Source organism: Sipha flava, unplaced genomic scaffold (genome assembly GCF_003268045.1).
Source record: "Sipha flava isolate LNK unplaced genomic scaffold, YSA_version1 236_pilon_pilon, whole genome shotgun sequence".
Classification (NCBI taxonomy): Eukaryota; Metazoa; Arthropoda; class Insecta; order Hemiptera; family Aphididae; genus Sipha; species Sipha flava.
In genome coordinates this window covers 796,926-813,110 of record NW_020272878.1, presented here as the reverse complement: position 1 = coordinate 813,110, position 16,185 = coordinate 796,926, and the positions used below count along the sequence as shown (strand labels likewise).

General features: G+C 32.1%; 3 protein-coding genes across 4 annotated transcripts in view; all 3 read left to right on the top strand.

The window, feature by feature from the left end:
- The window catches only part of LOC112683845, a 36,869-nt gene that overhangs the window by 6,227 nt on the left and 14,457 nt on the right, over positions 1-16,185 (top strand). The window lies entirely within an intron of this gene.
- Positions 1,929-2,776, top strand: LOC112683826 (ATP-dependent DNA helicase PIF1-like). Its single transcript, XM_025554995.1, has 2 exons — positions 1,929-2,713; positions 2,767-2,776. Exons 1-2 carry the CDS (start codon positions 1,929-1,931, stop codon positions 2,774-2,776), a joined length of 795 nt encoding a protein of 264 aa, XP_025410780.1.
- Positions 2,802-3,056, top strand: LOC112683848 (ATP-dependent DNA helicase pif1-like). The gene has a single exon (XM_025555025.1). The coding sequence runs from the start codon at positions 2,808-2,810 to the stop codon at positions 3,054-3,056; it is 249 nt and encodes an 82-aa protein (XP_025410810.1). The 5' UTR covers positions 2,802-2,807.

Genomic DNA, 16,185 nt, shown 5'->3' with positions numbered 1-16,185 from the left:
TAACAGTTTTTATAAAATCCATTTTAGTGAATGACGCTTACACGAATGCTTACGAAATAGGTACTAACAATATGTTATAACACAAAACTGCTCACACACTGTCTATATGACAATCTATCGTAATCATATAGTACATTTGTCAATTAAGATTAAGCGTTTGGAGTTTTTTAACGATACGGTTCTAAATTTAATATCTGTTATTTAATTTACAGATATCTTGGATTTTGGCGCTTTCGTACGATACAATTTTGGCGCTTTTGTACGATATGACTAATTTTTCTTATCTCATTTTGGCGCTTATGAACGATACGACTTTTTTTTTCTTATCTCATTTTGGCGCTTATGTCTTCCACCGGTTTTTAAAACACTTAATGTGTAATTGTGTATACAAAAGAAAATACCATCTTTAGTCAGTTCCAATGAAAAAATAGTAATACACCGTCCGTGAACAAAAGTGTGTAGTCAAGATATATTATGTGCTGGTTAAAAAGAGAATAGAAACAATTATTTGTGTAGTTACAATTTACGTTTCTATGTGAAATACAACATTTTTTTTAAACTTAAATATAGACGGAATTTAAAAGTCATTCGTTTGTTTTAACTTTTCCTTTTCGTCCATATTTTACAACATTTCTCTATAATAACAAAATGTCTATAACTTCTTATGTATTTTTTCATGTTTGTGAAACATTTTTCTAGTGAACTATATATAATATGCCGTTGGGCTAATGAACAAGCAATTTATTCTCACTTTGTTTATGAAGTAAGATGTCACATCTCCTGGACACAACAGATTGCTTTTGATATCTCTCAACAATCTATAGACAGACAAAATCAAGATAGTAATTTTTATAAATTTTAAATTTTCGTATGTTAAAATTTATTTATAATTTTAAATTGTTTACCATCGATATTAATCTATCAAACTAATTATTATATAAATGTATTTATAATTTAATAATTTAACTACGAATTTAATATGCAATCCATATTATTGGTAATAGTATTAATATTATTCTTCTATAATATAAAAATGAATCGCAAAATGTGTTGGTAAGCGCATAACTCAACAACGCCTGGACCAATTTGGCCAAATCTTTTTTTTCAAATGTTCGTTGAAGTTCAAGGATGGTTTTTACGGCGAGAAAAATTAGAATTATTGCTGGAAAACCCCTAAAAATAGCCCTTTTCTTTTTCTAATACAAATGACGTGGCCCAACATCATTCCAACAGTTACGAACTGTTGATGGTGAATTGTGTGGATCCTACAGAGAAGCCTGTCAACGTTTGCAATTGCTTGAAAATGACGCTCATTGGGATCAAACTCTCAATGATGCTGTAATATCATCACACGCTCATCAAATACGAACATTGTTTTCTATAATTATATCTACATGCTTCCCATCAAACCCAATTGATTTGTGGATCAAGTACAAAGATTATATGTGTGATGATATTTTGTATCAAATACAGAATAGAATGGGAAATCCAAATATACAAATCAGTGAAGAAATTTACAATGAAGCATTGATTTCAATTGAGGACATGTGCTTGATAATATCAAACAAACTATTAATTCAATTAGGCCTGACCGCGCCCAATCGTCCAATGCATGACGCTTTTAACCAAGAGTTGCATCGAGAAAGACTGTATGATCTCAACGCTTTGAAAGAATTAATTCAAACAAATCTTCCACTGTTAAATGAACAACAGAAGTATGTATTTGAAACTCTTATGAAAGTAACAAATGAGGGATTTACTTCTTAGATGCACCTGGTGGTACAGGAAAAACTTTTTTGATTTCATTAATATTAGCAATAATTCGCTCACAAAATAAAATTGCACTTGCACTCGCTTCGTCGGGAATCGCAGCAACTTTGCTTGAAGGTGGTCGAACAGCCCATTCAGCACTAAAATTGCCATTAAATATGCAAAGCAATGAAACTCCAACCTGCAACGTTTCGAAGAACTCTGCAATGGCAAAGGTTTTGCAGCAATGTAAATTTATTGTTTGGGATGAATGCACGATGGCACATAAAAAATCTTTGGAGGCTTTGGACAGAACCTTAAAAGATCTACGGAGCAATAATAACCGATTTGGTGGTGCAATGATTTTATTAGCAGGAGATTTTCGTCAAACATTGCCGGTGATTCCACGATCAACGCCAGCTGATGAACTCAATGCATGTCTAAAGTCCTCCAGTTTGTGGAAACATGTCAAAGTACTTCATTTAAGCAAGAATATGCGTGTCGAGTTGCAAAATGACCAATCTGGAAACATATTCTCTAAACAACTCATTGACATTGGTAATGGCAAATTTCCTATAGACATGTTGACTGGCTGCATTAACTTTCCTCAAAGTTTTTGTCAGTTAACTCGATCAAAAGATGAACTTATTCAGAAGGTGTTTCCAGATGTTTCTCAAAATTACAGAAACCATGATTGGTTGAGCGAACGAGCTATACTGGCTGCAAAAAACATAGATGTAAATGAATTAAATTTCAAAATTCAAGAACAAATTACAGGCGAATTGAGGATATATAAATCAGTTGATTCGGCTACTAATCAAGATGATGTAGTCAACTATCCACCGGAATTTTTAAACTCGCTGGATTTGCCAGGATTGCCACCTCACAATCTTCAATTAAAGGTTGGATCAGTGGTTATAATGTTGCGAAATATCAACCAACCGCGTCTTTGCAACGGTACACGGTTAGCGATAAAAAAATTACTAAACAATGTGATAGAAGTAACTATACTCAAAGGAAAGTATAAAGGAGAAGATGTTCTCATACCGCGCATCCCAATGATTCCGACTGATGTGCCATTTGAGTTTAAACGACTACAGTTTCCAGTGCGTCTTGCTTTTGCTATGACTATAAACAAGTCCCAGGGGCAATCATTAAGTGTTTGTGGTATTAATCTAGAAAACCCATGTTTCTCACATGGTCAATTGTATGTTGCCTGTTCCCGTGTTGGAAAACCATCAGATTTGTTTATCTATGCGCCAGGTAATCAAACAAAAAACATCGTATACCACAAAGCACTACAATGATAATAATAATAATTATGATTTACATGATTAACAATAAAGTGATTACTTACTTTTAAATCCTTATATATGTTTTATTTAATTATTTTTTATTCACAACGCCCTATCACCAGGGTGACGGTTCTGTTCAAGAGAATTTTTTAAAATACGTAGGCACAAAAAACTGCCACATTACAAATCTTTTTGACAGGACGAAGTCTGACGGGTCAGCTAGTTATTAAAATAGATTTTAATGTTTTTTCAACAGTAGAAGTATAATTAAAATGTAATTACCGTTCCTTAAACGACGGGTATTTATTGTTCACTTTATTCCTCAAATCATTGGTCCAATTATCCTTTTTGAACTGTTCTATGTCAATAAACAGCAAAATATCGCTCTTTGCTTTCGTTTTCAATAATTCTTTTAGTGTTATACACGCTTTTAATTGTGACGGTGGTATGCGATTGAATGTCTTTCAAAACTTTTATAATAAAATAATAGCTGCAAAATATTTGGTAATTTCTAACACTTTGGACGGAACGCAAACGGTTATACTAATTCGGAATCCTGCAAAAAACACTTGCAATCCCCAACTTGGATAATTTCAACTCTTTCATTTTTTGAAGTAAAGATTTAAAGGCTACTGATAATGACTGCATTGTTGATTTCCCACCACTATATTTCTTAGTCACCAAGTAAAATGTCGTTTCATTACGGTTGTTGACTACAATACCGACATTGCCTACGGTTAAATTTTGATCAAACAGTTGACCAATACCACCGAAATAACGTCTAGAAAACAATTAAAACCGTTATTGTTTTGATCAATATAATATTTTCAAGACATTTGTACTTAAATTCCATCTCCCATTCGTAAGTCCTCCGCTAGACAATGAGCGAGAGAAACGTTTCCAGATAGGTTGAATAGATTTTCGTCTATTTCTTTCAGATAACTTGAAAATATTTTAAAATCATTGTTAATAAATTGATTAAATAATCAATATTTTTATTGATGTATATTTATTATCAATATTATGTATATAAAGTACTGTGCAGTCCCCGAAAAATCCCACGAACCCAAGTGGTAAAGGTAAACAGTTTTTGGAGTTATACATATTTAATTAATTTTTTATATAAATAACATATTTCTAATACTACAAAAATTATTACAACTATCAAAAATTCTCTTAGTATTAGCAAATATGTTAAACTATAATATAGAATTTAGTCTCAAATATTTTATTTTGTTATTAATAGGTATTATTTTACTAAAAAAAAAAACTTAAATTAAAACTATAGTAATTAATTAAATTATATTAATAATAATATATACCAAATTATATTTTCTAAAGTTGGTTTGTTATGATTTTGATTTACTTTTGTTTCGTTTTTTTACATGCCATTGCATAACTTATATTCGTAGGTTTTACAACGCTTTCATCAATTTATTGTTCATCGGTTGTATTTTCATTTAGAGATGGGTTCTTATTATTTTCGAACATGTATCACGACTAGTTGCATATTTAATTAACAATAAATGTTGCCTTAACAAAAATACACCACTGGGGCCACTAAAATTATCAGCCAGTTTTAGTGTTATCGACTATAGGTAGTAATACCTAGTAACTTCGTATTAGATTTTGAATGAAGCGATTGATTTTTCAATGTCCATTAATACTTTTTTATCAACAAAAATGCTTAAATTTTGGTATCAATACCTTTTCTGATAGAAAAGTGAATCTAGTTAGTACTTTGAAAAGGCCCAAAATTAAAATGTCCAACACATAAAAAAGATTGATGAAAAACATGAAAAAACAAAATTAAAATAAAACGTGAGTTTCAGTGTAATAAATCAAAAATTTGTTGTTTTTCTCTATTCTATGTTGTAAGACATAGTTTATAATACACAATTTTAATGTTGCACAGTTTCGTCCTATTTGTTATTATATTTTCACCTTAAACAGTGGTTAAGTGGGAAAAAATGTTTTGGGGAGACTGTATGCATAAAAAATTGAGGAGCCCCAACCTAATTTTAAATCTTACCAACCTTTTTTAGAAAACCTATGAGGTCTAAACCTCTTTTGTTACACTTATATGTTCATAAAAAAATTATTTTCATAGGGTGTAAAAAACAAATTTCCTCCAAAGAAAAATAATTTTATACATATGCCTGTTCAGTAAAAATAAATTGAAATACTATATTACTGTAAAATATAAATACAAATAAATATAAATACTTAATATATTATAACTACGAATTATTTCTCTTTTTTCTACTTGTTCAAATTAATCAAAAAAATAAATTTCATGTAATATTGTAATATTATAATAAGTATTGTATTTTAGTGATCAATGCCATTAAGCGTCCACCCGGACTTTTGGCGACTTAAATTAAAGAGGACGCATAATCTTACCTTAAATAAGAAGGGGGACTCTGTCCCCCTCCATCCACCACTTTAACCACTGACCTTAAATTGTTGTTAAGTCAAAATATGAAGAAAAAAAATATATATTTTGGTGCAATAACCAGGCATCTCCAGGTTTCTTTATTTTTGCTAGTTAAATTATGTATTAAAAATAATCTAAATGTAAACATGTATACGTATATAGGCAGATTTTCATTTGGGGATTTCAAATATGTTTTTAAAATAATTATACCCTCATTAGAAATCAAATAATTTGGTTATTTTTTTTCTCCTGAACAATTTCAAAAAGTGGAGATACCTTGTTCTTGCACCGAACCCTTCAATTTAAGTTATACACTTATGCTAATTTAATTTTAACATCAAGTATAAATATCACAACAGAGTTCTATACAATTATAAATGTATAACGATATTTATTTTTACCGATTTAAGTATATGGGAAAAAATAGATTAGTCGAGAGTTATGACCGCCGGAAGTTTTGGCATAAAGGAAAAAAAACCAGGCTAGTCATTTCATACAGAAAAAGAACCAGAGAAGTGTTAAATTTAATTTGATGATTAAATTATATATTAATTTTAGTTGCAAAAACCCTATTAGGTACTCGTGATATTATACTGGTTTAGCTCATTTTAGATTAAACTAAAATTTATCTGTACACATTTAATGTGTCTTTAAATTTATATGATATAAACTGCTGCTTGACAATACCATAATTATTACGATGATTATCGCTAATAGTATAAGAGCGCATTCATGTTTTCACGTCGTGAAAAATATAATTCCGTTCTATAAGTTGTCTCTTTTTTTTTTTTTTTTAGTTTGGTGTATTTCTATTAAAAATTATTTCTTTATTATGTCAACATTTTCAGACCAGGCTGAGGATGATTTATGTATGAAATCCAGAAAAAAAATAATAACTGGACGATTATCCGATGTTGGTAAAAAAAATTAATTTAAGTTCACATGAAGCGGGAAAAGACTGGAAGTGTTCGTATCTTAAATGTTTTGAAAATATTATCTATATTGATGTGAACAAAAATATTAATATTAAATTAAATCAAAGTTATATTTTAAAAATTCACTTAATTAATACTTAAGCTTGAATGAAATATATATTTTAGATGCATTTAAAATTTTACTACAATTTATCATTCACTGCTTCCATTGAAATTACAAATGATGAACTGTCATAATATAATGAACTAATAAACAATGATTTACTTTTTTGTCTGTTTGATCTTGTTTATTTTATTCATTTGAGTATTCATTCTTTAATAATTAAACTAATACTCTTAGGCTGAAAAAGAGAATTACACCATAATAAGACCTTTAACCTTTTTTTTTTTTACTGAATTTAATACATTTCAATTATTCTTTTGCATTAATAAGAAAAGGGGTCCCAAAAATATATATATTAATTTGATTCAGGATATGTAAGATGGTTCGAGAACTAGTGTTAAGAGTTTGTGTGAAATAACAAAAAGTTTTAACGTTGGATTGGGTGTGCATCAGGGGACGGCTCTTAACCTTTATTTATTCTTTGTAGTAGTGATTGAAATTACGAGAGACATATAGGGCGAGTTACCACGTTGTATGGATGATATAGTTTTGGTAGGAGGAAATCTGGAAAAAGTTAATCATAGGTTGGATGATTGGAGGTCAGCCCCCGAAGGAGAGGGATTGAAAATTATTAGAAATAAAACAGAGTATATTTACTGTATATTACACAGTATGATTTTGGAAAAAAGATACCAAGAAGTTGAGGATATGAGGAGACCAATAATAAAAAGTGGTGATGCAATAGGTGAAGCCGAGATCTTTAAATATTCTTTAAATATATTGATTATTTGTACAATAGAGTGGGTGTTTTGGCATGGAAATAAAACATAGGATTAAGTGCGGTTGGATGAAATAGAGTGAAACGTATGAGGCTGAAAGGTAAAATTTACAGGAGTGTAGTGAGACCAACTATGCTATATGATCCAGAGTGTTAAGAAGTTGACAGAATAATAGGATAGAGTATGAGTGTTACGGAAATAAGAATTCTTAGACGGATGAGTGAAATGACAAGAGAAGATAGAATAAGAACCGAATATGTGAAAGGTAAAATTGGTGTAGTGTCTATAGTGGACAAGAAGAGAGAAAATAGACTGAGATGTTTTGGGCATGTGATGAGACGTGAGGAAAACAATGTAGTAAGAGTTATTATGAAAATTAACGTTTAAGGGAAGAGAGAAAGAGGAAAACTAAAAAAAAGATTATTAAATACGATTGAGAATGATATGAAGGCCGTTGGTGTATACGTAGGAGATGTAAACAATTGAGATGAGTGGAGATTTAGAAATTTTATGAAATTCAATGTGATTAGATGTGATTATGAAGCAAGACTGAGTACGCTGGACCTAAATATGTTCAGTTGTGCACGCGTCCCTACGGATATTTAATACGTACACGGTAGAAATCGCTGCCGGTCCTGTACTTCTCGCGAAAGTATTTTGAGGATTCGAAATGTTGGGATTGAATATGTTCGCTTTCCAGCTAGATGTTCACACGAAAATTCGAAAATGTTTAAAAAATATTTGAAATATTATTCCGTTCAAACTTTTGACCGCACTTCACTAGTAGCTACGTTCAAATGTGGTTTCAAATCGGTTAAATTGACTAAATAAAAGTGCATCCAAGATACCACGTAAAGATATGTGTAACGTATTAAATACGTTATTGACCAAAAAAACATTAATAAATTTTATTAATGTTTTTTGGTCAATACCCGATAGCAATAAAGAAAATAATTTTTTCTTATATAATAAACTGCAACGATATTAAACAGATCCGGCTTATTCTTGTAGGATAAAGTCCAGCATGATATAATGACGATAAGACAAATATTTTAATTTTTAGATAGAGTATTATATCAGGCCTACACGTGCAATCAACCATCAACGGTACATAAATATTAAATATGAATTACAAGGTTTTTACGTAAATATCTTAATATATTAAAAAATTATAATTATAGACTATCCCGTTTGAAACTTTAAGTACAAATCCTATTGACTAGAACTATTTTTATAGATCATCAGATTTGAATTTTCCAATCTAGTACATCGTTATCTACTTTGTGGTACGCGTATCCTTTGGGCTAGCTGAAACGATCTCAATGGGAACGTGAAATAAATGTAAGTGATAGCGGAAAAATTTAAAATTTGATTTATTTTAAACGGTTGGTTTTGGACACATGTAAAACATGGCTAAGGTGATAATCATTCAATCATAATATTTTTGTATACATATAATATATATTATGTATATTAATAATATCTATAGTTATTAATTTTTTCCGAGTTATTTTCGATAACTCCCCTTCTCTCTGAATAGCGAACACCTCTCAAAAACGGACAAAATTATGGCGATCGAGAGCGGTCGGTATTTAGAGGTTTCACTGAATATGTAACTGTATATATTGTAATATTTTACATATATTACAACTATTTCAAAAAACAATTCGTATTTCAACACAAAGCGTTAGCATTAACATTAATGGATGTGCAGATAATAACCAAATAATGCCTAAAATCTAATGAAATGATTTAACCGTTGCGGGATAAATTGTAGACAAAACGAGCGAATTATGATTATTACGCATAGGCATAGTATGGAATTTAAATTCATTGTATAAAATACGTTTAGAAGCCGGGATCTTTTACTCGTTTACTTATACGACCCGGAGAAATATACGGAGCGATGATCCTTGACGGTTTTTACCGTAATAAACCAAAACAATAATGTAGTCGCGCACAAAAAAAACGAGCGCTAATACTGTGTGACATTATCATGACGTTCAGATTCGTTTCCACCGACGCCGAACGTTTCGCTGAGCACGGTATGGACGTGACGGGCACGAGCTCGACGGCCGTCACCGAAAGCGGACGGTTGCGAGGTGTGCGACGAACGCACCCGCACCAAGACCTCGAAGTGGAGTCACGTGCATCGCGACCACTGGGACGACCCGCGCTTGACGTGCTCCGTTTGCGACCGGCGGTTCTCGAACGTTCACGCGACGCTCGTGTACGAACGGGTGCACCACGGGCGGTCCGTTGCCCCGCGGCCACGGCCGTCTCGCGTACACGTGCGAACTGTGCGCCACACCTACCACCACGGCCGCCACTCGTTGGCCGCCCACGTAGCCGCTGCTCATCCGGCCGCGCTATGCGACATCTGCGCCGTTTACATGGCCGATGCCGGAGTCGTTGGTGACTCACGTGCGCCACGTCCACCGCCCGGACATGACGGCCACGGGGCACGTTCTGCGGTGCGACTTGTGCGGCAAACGGTGCCCCGACCCGAAGCGATCGTGCACCGGGAACACGTGCTGTGCGACTTATCGTCCGTGGTCCAACGGCGCGGACGATTTTTATTCTTTTTTTTTTCGTGTTTCTTCTGACTTTTTTTCAAAATTTCACTCCATTCTGATGATACGTTCATGTATACATTCGTATACGTGTGTAATATGATCATGTATTTCGACGATTTCGTACGTTAAAAAAATACGAGCCTCTTCTACTATTGTTCTCATATGAAGATCATGATGAAGTGTTCAATTGGTGATGTAGGATAAAGCATTAGATAGTCGCCGGAGAGATATATTTTGGAACGTTTGAATTCTATCGGTGTTGGATTTTTTTGGCCGCGCCCCATAGTTTAAGGCCATACGTCCAGATTGGCTTGAGTAAAGATTTATATATTAATAATTTGGTGTTCAGAGTGAAGAATTTATTTCTGACTAAAAAAGGTCTGAGCATACGCATATGGTTATTTAATGTTATTCTCTTTGTTCGAAGGTGTTTATTCCATGTCAGTCTTTTATCCAGGATTAATCCCAAGTATTTGACTGTATCGGATGTAGGAATTCGTACATTTTTAAGGGTAATGTTTAGGCTTATACCTTGTTTTAATATGAATGTTGTATGTACAGATTTATTTTGGTTTATTTTAATTCTCCATTTGTCGTACCATTCAGATAAGTAATTTAGGTGGATTTGTAGATTTGATGAGGCAGTTATGGGATCATTATTAATAGATATAATGACTTTATCGTCAGCAAAGTCGACTACAATGGTTTGTTACATGGTAGGTTGGTCGGATACATAGATGTTAAAGAGGCAGGGAGATAGTATGCCACCTTGTGGGACACCAGCTTTGATTTTTTCGATTCCAGATGTGGATGAGTTATATTGCACTTGGAAGTATCTATCGGTTAGGTATGACTTAAGTAAGCTGAATAAGGAAGAAGGGAGAAATTGTTTGAGTTTGAATTGCAAGCCTTCGTGCCAAACTCTGTTAAACGCTTGTGAAACATCTAAAAAAAATACAAGAGCAGTATATTTATTTTTTTTAAAAAAAACGTAGAAATAACATCGACAACACGATGTACTTGGTGGATCGTGCTGTGAGTTACGGAACCCGAACTGAGTATTTTGGAATATACTATTATTCATAATATACGGAAATATGCGTTTTAGGATAAATTTTCCTAAAATTTTTGAGAAAAGGGCAAGAGACTTATTGGTCTAAATGAGGTTGGAATGTCAAATGGTTTGTCTGGTTTAGCGAAGAGAATAATATTAGAAAATTTCCATAAAATTGGAAAGTATGAAAGTCTGAGAGAAACATTGAATATATATGTTATAAGAACTATGGCTTTTTTTGGAAGACATCTAGTTACTTCTGTGGTAATTAGGTCGAAGCCGGGTGATTTTTTTTTCTAGTACTTTAGGATTGTATATTTAACTTCATTTGGGGTAAAGTGTCTTACTGGGGGGGCTATGAGATGGTGGCAGGTTTAAAAAGGTATTGACCATATTTACTTTTTAAGGTATGAGTATATCATGGTGAGGTTGAAACGTTTCGTGTAAGTGGGTTTTGAATAATTCGGCTTTGTCGTAGTCGGAAAAAGCTAGTGTATTATCAGGTTTTTTCTAGAGGTGTTGCAGGTGTTTTATATTGTAGAATTTTTTTAGTTTCTATCCATAATTTACCATCTGAAGAAGAAAGTCTATTTATTTTTTGTTCGAAAATATTAGCTTTTAGCTTAGCCAGAGTTTTTTTTTAAACAATTGGCTAGTCTATTATATGCACTTTTGTGAGAAGGAAGTCGTATATATTGATAGAGTGCTCTCGCTCTTCTCTTTTCAACTATTAGAGAGCGAACTTGTTCAGGAAGAAATGGGTGTTTGTGAGATAAGTGGTTTGGGTTTTTTTTGGTATTGGATAAGCTAGCCGCCAAGTGAATAAGTGTAGTGAGGTTATTGACGGCTTCATCAATGTCATGTTCAGATTATAGTTTGATTTTTAGATTAATGTTTTGATTTATTATGTCGTGGAATTTATAACGGTTTATCGTTGGTGTAAATAGAGATGGTTTGTCATTATGTAATTGTGGTGAGGCATTAATGTTTAGGATAACGGACGAATGGTCAGAGTTTAAGTCAAAACTATTGTTTATAGTACAATACAAATTACTGGGAATTTTTGCGACAAATATGTCCAAAATGTCTGGTTTTTTTTTTGAGTAGGTTGGCCAGTAAGTTGGTTCTGGGGGAGAAAGAATTTTATATTTATTTATATTAGTAAAGTTTTAAAGTAGGTTACCACGAGGATTGGCTGTTCGGCATCCCCAGCTCTGATGTTTGACATTATAGTTTCCTCCTATTATAAAATTATTAGATATAGTGCCGAAGTAGTTATTGAGATCGTTATTAGTTAAGTTATGCCTAAGATGACAGTAGACTGCAGCGATGACAAATGGTATATTATTTAACGACATTTTGATAGCACAAGCTTGTATATATTTATGACAAAAGTTAGTAAGTGAATGGAATTTTAAATTGGATTTTATAATTAAAGCTACTCCACCGTGTGCAGTACTATCTGGATGGTTAGATTTAAGTAAACTATAACCAGGAATAGAGATGTAAGAGTGCTTGGTAAAATGCGTTTAGGTAATTAATACAATGTCAATGCGTTTGTCGTATAGCACAGTTTGTACTTCATTAACATGATTTTTTAAATCGTTTGCATTAAATAATATTATTGATAATGATTGATTTGTGTAGGAATTATTATTCATTTTTTTTATTTAAAAGAGATGAAATTACTTGTGTTAGAAGTGAAATTAGTGGATTGACAAGTGATTTGAGCTCGTCAATGAAGGATGTGAGGACTTTGGTTATATCTGGAGTGGGTGAGGGTAGTGATTGAAGTGGTTGATTGGAAGTGACTTGTGCATATGTAGTGGGGGAGTTATGATTAGTCATAGTTGATAATGAGTGGCTTGGTTTTACATTTGAAGTATTTGAATTTATAATATCATGTAAAAATTTACTTTTTGTATTAGGTGTTTTACGACGTTGGAGTTCTCCGTAGACATTGCAACCTTTTTAATTGGCAGGGGGGTCGCCGGAGCGTAATATACATTTTGCTAGAGTATCACGTGATTTGATACATTCTGAGGATGAATGGTTGGCACTACAATGAACACACCGATCAGGATATCCACAATAAGCTCTCGTGTGGCCGTATTCCTGGCAGTTAAGACATTGGCTAATCACTTTCGGCTTATAGGGCTCTTCAACCTTGATTTTAGTGTGTAATAAAGAAGAAAGTTTGAAGATATTGTTCGATATGTCGGTCGGTTCAAGATCAATGAAGAAAAGAGCCAGTGGACATTTGCTGGTCTTGTGTAAGACGTTGGTGAATTTTCTAACCTCAAAGAGGCGCAATTCAAGTTCATTTTTTATTAGATCTGTGGACGTGGATGGGTGTAGATTGCGGATGACGGCACGTTTAGGTTTGTCTTCTTTTAATTGATATGTATGATATTGGGCCTTCTGATCTTTTAAAAAATGAATTAATGTTCTATAAGAATCGGGAGTGGCAGTTTGCATTTTTGTGCAGTCTAACGAAGATTTACATAAAAAATTATCCACTCCAATTAGCTCTATTAAAGTTGTGCACAAATCCGAAAAGTTTATTATACCTTTCACAAATATTGGTGGTGGTGGTTTAATTTGTTCTTCGATGATAGGAGTTTCAAATGTGGGGATATCTGTAGGTACAATAGAATGTTCGTTTTGTGTTAGTATTTCATAGCGATTTGCAGTTACAAATAGTTTTTTATTTTTTATTTTGTGTTGAGAATTGTCCGGAGAGCTCGAGTTAGTGGAATCAGATAGATTCCTTTTATAAGGCATTGTTGTATAATCGTCATTTGTTAAATTGTTGAACGAGTCGTATTGAAAAACGTCATTATTTGTGTTCGATTTAGCTAGGCGAGCTGCTTGTATAGTGTTGTTATTTTTATTTGAATTATTTTTGCTTTTTACTTTTATTTTTCTCTTTAACGTGTGATGGAGTATTAGGATACCGCGGCATTTTATCATGTGAGCAAAGGTCGAGTGACACTACTCGTGGCTGCGATGTTATATACATATTAACGATTATATTATATTGTTATATATTATATTGTATTGTTGTACTAATTATATTGAACGCACTTTTAGATGTATTTTTTTTACATTTTGAATAACGTGTGTTAATCGCTTTATAGTCAAAATGCGGTTGGAAACCGTTTTTTTACATAGATTTTTAGTCACATTCAATTAAATAGATCGGAAACACGGTAATTTTACGGAGCGTAGTAATTACGTGTGCATCGAACGATATACGTATGCGACTAACGTTGAAATTTAAAATTAAATTTGCATTTGTTAAATGTTCAAACTAAAACACTGTCCGAGATATAACGATGAATGCAATTTGAAAGCTGTCACATCGTCAGTACTTGATAATATGCTGTAAAAACTTTCTCAGAAATACCGTTTTCGGTTTAAAATAATGTAAAACGTTTGTATTTTATTCGAAAAATAAACAACCAGTGTTTCTACTTTTATCTTTTAATGTTAAATACTATCGCATTGCGTAAAATGTTAACCTAGCATACACGATCCGATATACCGGAGAGGTCGAGTTGTGCAGGCAGTATAGTTTTTCCGGAACGTGTAAGTTCACGCAATTTTTGGGGACTGTACTGGCGACCGGAAAAGAATCGAAGAACATACATGTAACGGGAACGTGTGTGCCTGTGTTTCATGATATCGTACGACCAGTGAAAATACAGCTTATAAATATTTGTTTGTGTACATTATTATTATTATATTAAACATCATACATAAAACTAACCAATTACTTATGGGTATTCGTGAAATCATTAACACAAATATTGAAAAGTACTTAGTAGAATTTAATAGTATTTACTTATTTATTTATTAACTTAAAAGTATTTAGTAGTGATAATAATAATCGAATGGAATAATCGAATGATTTTAATAATCAGAATAATGGATCAAACATATTTATCAAAAGCAAATTAATTGAATTATTCGAAAAATTGCGTGTTTTACTCATTGCCCTTTGGGGTACTTAATTAAAAAGTCCATTGGGTACTAAATTAAGACGTCAACTGTCCATAAGTATTGTATTATTATTTATTTTCTATCATTGGTAAAATTTCCGGTATCGGTAATCGCCACACTTATCGGTTTTATCTGATCAAGTCTATAACGCAGACGAAAGTGGTTTGTTTTGGCGTTTTTTACCGAAAAAAACATTTGTTTTTTCACTTTGTCTACAACGCAGATGTGAACAGTCACTAAATCTTTTCCTGGAAAAATATAGGCAATATTACGGTATAATTAAATAAGCTGAATTCCCGTAAAGAAACTTAAATATGGCATCGTACCAATTGGTGTAGAGATATTGCAAATTGCATACCTATTCAATTTTTAGTCCTTTTTCTACCATTCGATTCACGAACCCGAGAAAAGAAGGAACCGTGACCTTGCTTATTGATTTAAATTCCTGTGAAATAGAAATTGTACGTAAAAATAATAAATTCTTATTATTAGAGTTAGGATGTTGATGACTAGAGCGCGGATTTGTATGCACTTAAAAGTATCGAAATATGCCATATAATATGCAGTAAAAATCATGAATTTATGCAAAAAATATGCAGTCAAAATTATGAAAATATGTAAAAAATATGAAGTCAAAATTATTAAAATATGCAAAAAATATGCAACAATTTTTTATTTATTTAAAATTTATAATTTAACTTAAAAAAATTACTTAAATACTTAATACAAAAAAATTTAGGGAATTTTCTGAACTTAATTTATTTTTAAAATTTTATTTATTATTAAAATAAATAATCATATGCATTTCAAGTTCATCTTCTGTGAAGCTGTGTCGTTTATCGGTTAACATATTTTTAAAGACTGAAAACGGACCCTCGATGTCAACCGAAGTTATTGGGGCATATTTGAAGCAAGTGGTATGTCAATAATCCACTGACACAGCAAGAGCGATTAAGTTTACGTCATAATCGATTATTTATTTTATAACTAAATATATATAAATTATTATTTAGTGACTATGAAATTTATTTTTAATTTTTCTACTTGACGAAATATTATTTTATACATTTTTTTTTAAATTTTCACTTCAATATGCAATAAATTTTGAATTTTTGCATAGAAATCCGCGCTCTATTGATGACCTTTGCATTTTTAGCTATAAATGCATTTTTTTTTTTTTTTTTTTGCTTTAACGAAATTTTTCAACATTTTTAAATCATCTTTTCATCTTTTAGGTAATTTTTTCTAGTTA

Excerpts from the sequence above, each read along its gene's own strand:
- LOC112683826 (XM_025554995.1), top strand. The coding sequence starts at position 1,929 with ATGCAAAGCAATGAAACTCCAACCTGCAACGTTTCGAAGAACTCTGCA.
- LOC112683848 (XM_025555025.1), top strand. The coding sequence starts at position 2,808 with ATGATTCCGACTGATGTGCCATTTGAGTTTAAACGACTACAGTTTCCA.